Here is an 8,427-nt window from a genome sequence, read left to right as displayed (position 1 = left end):
ATGCATGGTGTGAACCTTGATGTTAACTCTTCACAGCAAGGCACGCATTGACCAATCATGAAATCTATAAATGGTCAACGAGCTATGTAGACAAATCAGGCCATCCAGAAGGGCACCGGGATGAAGGATCTAAACATGTCTGCAAACAGACCGGACAGGAACATGGCCTGCCCTGGCTAAAAGGTGATTAGGAAGCTGGCAGGATGCCATACAGTCTCTTGATTATGGCTCAGTGGAGCTTACCTCAAATGAACAGGTGCACATCATTGTACTGCAGTACCACTGTGCCAGTGAATACCAGTTATAACTACTGCCTCTGGTTATGACTCAGACCTAATGCAATCTCCCAATGCTGAGGTTGACAGGGGGGAGGGGGGGCAGTGAGAAAATAAAGGGAGAAATGAACAGACAAAAACATTAAAGATCATACTCATCATAACCAACTTCTGATGGGCACAGGCTGGACAAGAGTGATGTATGTTGCAGCAATCGATTTCACATAGTGTGTTAGAAACCTAATTACACCAATTAATGTCCCATGGAAGGTCCCATTACATAAATGGGTGTCAAAAATGGGAAAGGCTACAGTTCCACAGTGCAAAACTCTGGTTGAAATCTACACTGTATCCTGATTTCCTCCCCATGCTGGTGGAGTAAGAATCTGAGCAGTCCTTAATTCCCCTACACAAGCGCTTGAGATGACAATGACAGTAAGCCTGACTGGGCACCCCTCCCTCCCGCAAACACACCCGCCTCCCTCTCTGCTCCCTGTCCTAATTCCTCTCAATGGATCTTGCGTGGAATGTCTCACACTTGCAGTGCCCGAGCGAGACCTACAACTCTCATTCACGACTCCCCGTTCTCCCAGACCGAACCTGGCTGTGCTTCTCTTCCTAAAACAAGTCCTCCGAGGCGCAGGCTTAGCTCCGGTCCGCACACTTTGTCACCAGCTTTGAGTACAACATGAGGCAGGTGGCAGTGACTAAGAGCTCCCGTCCCAGTCTCGCCACGAGCCGCACCGATAATACAAGTTGAACGGCTCCCTCCCGAACCTGCTGTTTACAGCTGCATCCTGAGACGAGCGCTGGTCGCCGGTCACGCCACCGGCTCCTTAAACGTAGACCTCCGTGCTATAGACAAGTGCACAGGAAATGGACCTGACAGACAGCGGCGTAAGCTTGACACAGCCTTCAGCTGAGCCTGTCATAGTAGATTCAGACCTCCCTCCCCCACGTCACCCCTCTACTAACACACACACACACACACACACACACACACATATGGGAACACTGTCGCCAGGCAATGGTAAGAAAAACACTCACACGCAGAAAAGCGCATGACCTGCCACATCGATTGGCTATTCTGCCTCTCTCTGTGGGGCTCACGGTGGATCCCTGCACTTACAAGATATTAACTGAGTGTTTACTGACTGCGGTTGGTTTGTAAACCAGCGATGATTGGACTCTATCTGTCAGCTCTTGCTGGGGAATTTGTTAGGGGGGAGGGGGGCAATGGGGGGGGGGGGGTCCTGTCTCTGTCGTCTGATCACACTGGCACAGATGACGTTGGGAAGAGAGAAAAAAAAAACAAAAAAAAAAAAACCCTGAGCTGTCTCGAATGAGTATTGCCACTCTCCGTGTTGCTGACTTACAAATGACATTGAGCTCAGGATTGTCAGGAAAAGGAAGCATACTCTAATTAGCATACTCTAAATCAGCCAGTGGTGTAGAGAACAAATGGTGACAGCCTGCTGGCACGTCTCTCTTGACCTGATTTGGCAGGTTATGAGCAGAGGGCAACAGTGTCATTGTTTTAACCTAGTCTGTGACGACTTTGTTCTGGTCTCCACTTATGACAGACACGAATGCGTCTCGAAAGTGAGCAATTATTTATGGCATGAACAATATGATCTGGCATAACAGTAATGCTCTGACAACTGCAATGGCCTCAACCGTAATTTCTGTCATGGACACGAAACAAGATGGCAGCGTATGAGAGCTACAAGCAGGGCAGGTTTAATGGCATCCTCGACAAGGAAATGGAAGCTCAAAGAAAGAGCACGTAGTTTTGCCGACACTCTTATTACGCTTTTGGCCTGAGGTCTCCGGTGGAATTTTTGTGATTTGAGTTTTGTCTTTTCATTCAAGTTGCACCCTAACACATGACTAATCATGAGATATCCCCCCCAGTCTCAAGCCAGCAGTGACACAACTTATCGAACAATATGGCTAAACAACGAATACGTCGATTTCCTATTAATTGTCCTCAGTTCAATCAAAAAAGAGACCGGTATACAATATAATAGAATGCACTTTGCGTTCAATCCGCTTAACTTCTCATCAGTGCCTATAATAATAACTGAAACAAACAATAAATAACAGATGTCTGAATCCTCCATCGGGCTTGCTCTTTCAAATCGTGGGAGAAGTGATGACATTCCTATTTTGCGCACATTTTGCGACGTATCTATTACCTCAAAGGAGAATTACTTACTAAACGAAACCATCTCAACCAGTACAGTAACCCGTTTGGTGTTGGCTATGGGCACATCTCGAGTGTGCGGGGTGGGGGTGGTCTCCCTAGTTGCTAAGGGCAACGGGGTGAGATAGATGGTGTGTGTTTGCCGCGCCGCAGCTGCGCGTCCGCTAATACCACCGCGACCCTCGAGTCCGCGCGCAATTCTCCACACTGGGCTGGCAGCTTCGAGGCGTAAGGATGCGAGCGCATATTTAGTTTCAGCGTCTTTTCCAGTCTGCAACAGATTATTACCTTTCGCACGTGCACAGAAACGGATTTAGCATCCGAAAACAAGGTAAGAAGAAAATTGCTGAAAATATTATTTCAACTTTTACTGGAATCTTGGTGTTCGTTTTAACGCGTAACGGGGTTTTTGTTTTTTAATCAGTCTCATTCTGCAGATCACGCTGCATTTATATAAATATATATATATATGTCTGTATATTTATTTATATGCACATGCATGTTGTTTAAGATTTATACAATAGTTGCCAGTCAAAATCGTTTGACAATGCAGTATGCGAGCGCAGAGGTTTATACTGGTGGTGTTTATTAGAACGTCAACAACTGCACCCAGGTTTTGAATCCGCGGAGATCAGCTATTGGGAAATTCATTGTCGGTGTATATTTCATGATTTGTGGGTTATATATTTTTGGTTGAAACGTGGTCGTGCTGTATGGCTTTGTTCGCTCTGCCAGACGACTCCATTCGTTCGATCAACTTCGCCAAACGCGCCAGACTGTCTCCTCGCATTAGATTCAGTCAAGTGTAAATATGTGAAGGACTGAACTCGACGCACTTTAAATGCTGTTCCGATTAATTCAAAGAAGCAACATTGTGTTTTTGTCGCTCTTGCTCTCGCCACTTGCTGCTCAGTTGCAGTAGATGTTTCCAGAAGGTAGTCTAATCGGCGGGTTACAAGCGTGGCTTTACCACAATACACGGTGACGGTGTTGTGGCGCTCGACATGTTTTCCCGCTGCATGTTGATTTCATTATTTATCTGCATCTTTACCACGCGACGAGAATACCATTTTTCACATTGTAGAGCAGTTCACAACAGTTGCATTTTGAGAATATATTCACCAATTACGATCTGCTATAATTTTGAGTCTGTATTTACGCGTCTGCCCATTGTTCGAGATGTTTTCCAGACGCAACATAAGCATGACTCATTCTTTTCGGTGCGCACTGACAAAGTTCGTTTTGCGTCATTCAGCGTAACACTTCGGTTAATATTTTAATTGTGGTCTTATTTATATTAAATGTGCATTTATTTTTACAAAATGGAGGAGGTTGGGAACTACATTAGCAATGCAAATGAGCTTTTGAAAAGCACGGACACCTGCTGTCTTGGGCATTTGCGATGCCCTTTCGCTCGCGCCCTCATTAGAATGATGCCCCACTTGCGAGACTCAAGGTTTGAGCACAGTTCAGCTTTACCGCGGGACTTTCTCCAAACGTCTCCCGCTCTCTACCTCCTTTAGCATAACAAAGGGCGAAGGGACTTGTCAATGAAAAGAGAGGACAAAACCGTCAAGGTTCAATTGTGCCTGTGTCAGTGGGATGGGCAAACGGGGTTGAGCCCCCACGGTAAACACAGCCAGCGCTACACATATAGTCCAGGCGCAAGACAATTAAACGTGTCGTTACATTGCGCTCCGTACATGGTGACAGCAAATTTGTTTTTGGATACTATATTTTCTTAGGCTGCTGATCTAACAGTACACGCATTCACAATCTTGCGTGAGTAAATATACCAAATATACCGTAGGCCCGCGTACTTTCTTGTGAGGCGTAACCTACAACGACAACACTGGAATCTGCTAAATGTGAATCATTTCAAATGTACAAACTGGGGATTCGAGCTGCAGAAGTGCATGTCGAAATATAAAATATTAAACCACAAAAGAACTCTAAGGAGCAAAAAAAAAAAGTCCAGTGTCCATTCTGTTGGACGATTTTAGATAAGAGTTCATAATAATGAGCTCTTTTGCCTTATATATTTCCGTAATGAGGACTATTTTTACATTTAGGAACTACATAACGGACTCAGACATGTTCCATCATAAAATGTATTTGACAATGTTTTCCTCTCCCTAGATTAAAGTTTTCTGAAAAGTAGACAAGCTCGTGCTGGAAAGATATTTTCACCCAACTCGCTGTTTTTTTTGGCGGCGTTTTGATCCATTAGGTTTTGACAGGATAGTGAGCAGCAGGAGCTGAGATGATTGTTACTGAACAAAATAACTAGCAGTACCTCAAACTGTTGACAGTAGACCGTAGAGTAGATCTTCCCTGTCCACTCCACACAAACCATGATTTTATTTGTTCATACATTCAAAACCTGAGAAATTACCGATCTGTCATCACAGGCATGTACAAATTCCAGACTGAATTCCAGATATGAAACGCTTGATGTGTTTATCCTTTACATGAGAACGAGGGGAGAAAGTATCACTGGTAACATTTTTTGTAAATAATGTACTCTTGATTTTTTTCCCTTTAGATTTGAGGTCCCACTTCTTCACACGGAATATGATGCAGAAATCCTTATTTCTTTTGGGAATATTATCAAACGCAGCTGGTCACCAATGAACTCGGCTCCCTAAAGAATACAAAACAAAACAGTGAGTTTAAGTGAAGGAGATCAAAGAGCACTTTTTTTTGATATGGCGGCGGTAGAGCCTGGCACGGAGCCTGTCCAAGTGGACACTGTGGAGACCAAAGCTGAGGAAGAACCTGCAAATGCCGAGTCAGCTCCAGCTCCAACTGAGGAGACACAGCCTACCACGGAGCCACCCCAGAGCACTGAGCAGTCAGCAGACGGCAAGGGCAAGCCAGCCTCTGAGAAAATCTGGGACTCTTTTCTCAATAAAAGTGGGCTTGGAAAAGTAATGGGAGGGAAGAAGAAAAAAGATCCTAGTACAGTAGCTGAGGATGCAGCTGGGGAAGAACCAGACAAAAGCTCAGCCACAAACCAGAATGAGCATGAGGGGGCAGCAGATCCTAAAGACCAGCCATCTAGTCCATCAACAGAGGCAGGTGAAGCTGTGATTGATGGTCAAGCTACTGAAAAAGTACCAGACAATGAAGAGGGCATCCAAGACCAGAAGGTGCCTGGTGTCAAGCCAAAGCATGGGGAGAAGTCCAGTGTACGTGATTTCATTCGCAAGCCTGTTGCCAGGATTTTTTCCCACAGGAGCACAGATAAAAAAGATGGGGAGCTACAAAAGGCTAGATCAAAATCTCTCGACAGACTAGCCGATGCAGAAGTCAGTGCAGCCATTGGGGACCAAATTGAGGACCCACAGGCAGAACCTGAAGAACCAGACAAGTCGACTGCCCAAGCAAAACACATGAAACGCTGGCATTCTTTTAAGAAGATTATGGCACAGAAGGCCCACAAGAAGAGTACCGATGACTCCAAAGATGTTGACGGAGCGGATGGTGCCAATGCAGATGGAGCAGGAGACATTGGTACCCTAGACTCAACAACAAAGTCAGAGCACACTGGGCAAAAAAGGTGGAAACTGAAGAGGTCATGGACATTTCAAGGAGTGAAGAGAGATCCATCTATTGTTGGAATCCACAAACCAAAGGATAAAGACATTTCAGATAGTCTCAAAGATGAAAATGACCCAGAGGCTGAGAAGGAGCCCGCACAAGAGTCTGAAGAGTCAAAGGGAACATGCGAAGGAGAAACTCTGGAGAAGACCAACGCAGAGGGAGAAGAAGAAAAAGGAGCAACTGCTGTAGCGCGTGCGAAATCTGTGGACCACCATGCAAATGAGATCTGGACCTCGTTTAAAAAACGAGTAATTCCCAAGTCAAAGAAAGCGGCAGACGCCGGTGGAGGAGAGGAAGAACCAGCATGCGAGCAAGAACAGACTGATGAACCACAGGCGGGTAAAGACTCAGGCAAGACTGCCAAGTCAAAAAGGACACATTTCAACCGTGCTGTGTCACTAAAGAATTTCATACTGCGCAAAGGAAAGAGTCCTAGCATGGATTTGGGGGAGAGCTCAGCAGTACCAAAAGAGGGAGAGGAGGAAGCTAAAGAAATTGATGCCCCTACAGACACAGCTGGGACAACTGACCTCCCACAGGGTGGATCAGAGGACCAGGCGGCCACACAGAGCGGGAGCAGCAACGGAGCTCAGGTGGCAGACGAGCACAAGAGCTCTGATGGAGAGGAGACATCCCTCCCGAGTGTGCCATCTGGTCAGCAGTCGGACACGCCTCACTTATCATCGGAGGGAGGAGGCCAGACAGAGACGACAGTGGTGGAAGCCAAGACCAATGGTGAGAATAAATGTTCAGATGCTGCATCGGAGGACACCACAGAACACAATCATGAGCCCCCTGCCCAGAATGACGACAGCAAGGAAGAAGAGACAAACAAGGAGAGCGTCACCTCTAGTGAAATAACCTGTTCAAAGGACGGGAAGATCCTGGCTCAAGATGGGAAATGCAGCACTGGCAATGCAGTTGCCCAAAGCGGTGAGTCTGAAGCAGCAAATGAGGCCAGTGATCACAAACGCTATGGAATTGGCAAGGCAGAGTCTATAGTAGGACTAGGTGCTAGTGTTGAGTTAGAGACTGGAGTTTGTAGGGGTCCTCAAAACGGACGCCTCTTTGCCGAGTCAACAAAGACCAATGATGAGCCAGATGACCAAGAGGCTCTGAAGAGGATGTTCTATGAGGCTGCAGCTTCCATTGTTCAGGCTGTGGTATCAGGAGCTGTTGAGCAGTTAGCCAAGGAGAAGCATCTCCTGGACAGTAGTCTGAAATGTTCCCAATCAAAAAATGATGGCAGTTATGCAGATGTTGATGCTGGTTTATGTCACTGAACAGTTAACAATTAGGGACCCCTTTGTTTAGGCACCCTGCGTGCCTAAAATTGATTTCTTCCTTATTTTGATTAGAAACGTAGTCTTGTGTCATGGACAAACATCAAAGGCCATTACCCTGTTAGTTTCCAACCATGGCCCTCCCACTTCCTTGTCTCCTGTTGACAGAGGTGGTTTTTGAAGATTCTTGTGAAATTTCTTATAGTATCAGTAATACCACTTCAAATGTTTTGATACAAAATGTGTCTATATATAACAGCTGACAAAATTAAAGTATGCCGAAATGCATATTTAAGTGTGGAGCTGGCAGCACCTAAATGAGTTCTTTTCCACATTTTGGAAAGTTGTGCAACTTAATCCCCTGTGTTGTTTGGTGTTCCATATTGTGATATTTCTGCTAGTTGAAGACTACAAATATGACAAACTATTACTAATCTTTCACAAGGTATGCAAAATTAAAATGAATGTTGTATCTCATTATATATATATATATGATAATATATTTAATCTTTTTTGTTATCATTCACCAGAATAAAAGGCGGGAAACGTGACACCACACAAAGAGGATTAGATCTGCATGGGATTCGCTCAGCGAGGAGCTTTGTCCCCCTTCCCCCCTCCCCCCAAAAAAGGAGTAATCACACGTTTACGTCACGATTCACCATGGTGAGAAATGCAATCCATATAGTTTAAAAGAAAATTACTCGAAAGCAATAAATCAGCACATTCTTGCTACTATTCCATTATTGTAAATGTTTTGCTTGTCTTCTAGTGAGGTTTTATATCGTCAAAAATTACATTCCTTTGAATCGTTAATCTCAGCGATCACATTCCGTGATCATAAAGACTGTTAGTTTTATATTAATTGCCATTCTGTTTGTAGTTTTCTTTTCACTAGATATATCAATGTGATACATACACAAGATAACTCCAGATTGCCCCCAGTCATGGAATCAATACAGAATGTGCTCTAATCTCTGTGTTTATGTTTTTAGACTGTTATCTTGTGTACATGAATAAACCACCATTAAATCATGTGTCACTCTCTGGACTTCCT

General features: G+C 44.8%; 1 protein-coding gene across 1 annotated transcript; it reads left to right on the top strand.

Annotated features, from left to right (window-relative positions):
• Positions 1 to 2,572: 2,572 nt before the first annotated feature.
• Positions 2,573 to 8,405, top strand: LOC143477171 (uncharacterized). Its single transcript, XM_076975684.1, has 3 exons — positions 2,573 to 2,812; positions 5,027 to 7,020; positions 7,901 to 8,405. The coding sequence occupies exons 2-3, from the start codon at positions 5,190 to 5,192 to the stop codon at positions 7,903 to 7,905; spliced, it is 1,836 nt and encodes a 611-aa protein (XP_076831799.1). The 5' UTR covers positions 2,573 to 2,812; positions 5,027 to 5,189; the 3' UTR covers positions 7,906 to 8,405.
• The last annotated feature ends 22 nt before the right edge of the window (positions 8,406 to 8,427 follow it).

The sequence above is a fragment of the Brachyhypopomus gauderio genome, chromosome 16 (genome assembly GCF_052324685.1).
Source record: "Brachyhypopomus gauderio isolate BG-103 chromosome 16, BGAUD_0.2, whole genome shotgun sequence".
NCBI classification, from domain to species: domain Eukaryota; kingdom Metazoa; phylum Chordata; class Actinopteri; order Gymnotiformes; family Hypopomidae; genus Brachyhypopomus; species Brachyhypopomus gauderio.
Note: the sequence above shows the minus strand (reverse complement) of the source record. Positions and strands in the feature narration are given on the sequence as shown.

What these genes read in the sequence shown, in the direction of transcription:
- LOC143477171 (XM_076975684.1), top strand. Translation starts at nt 5,190, where the DNA reads ATGGCGGCGGTAGAGCCTGGCACGGAGCCTGTCCAAGTGGACACTGTG.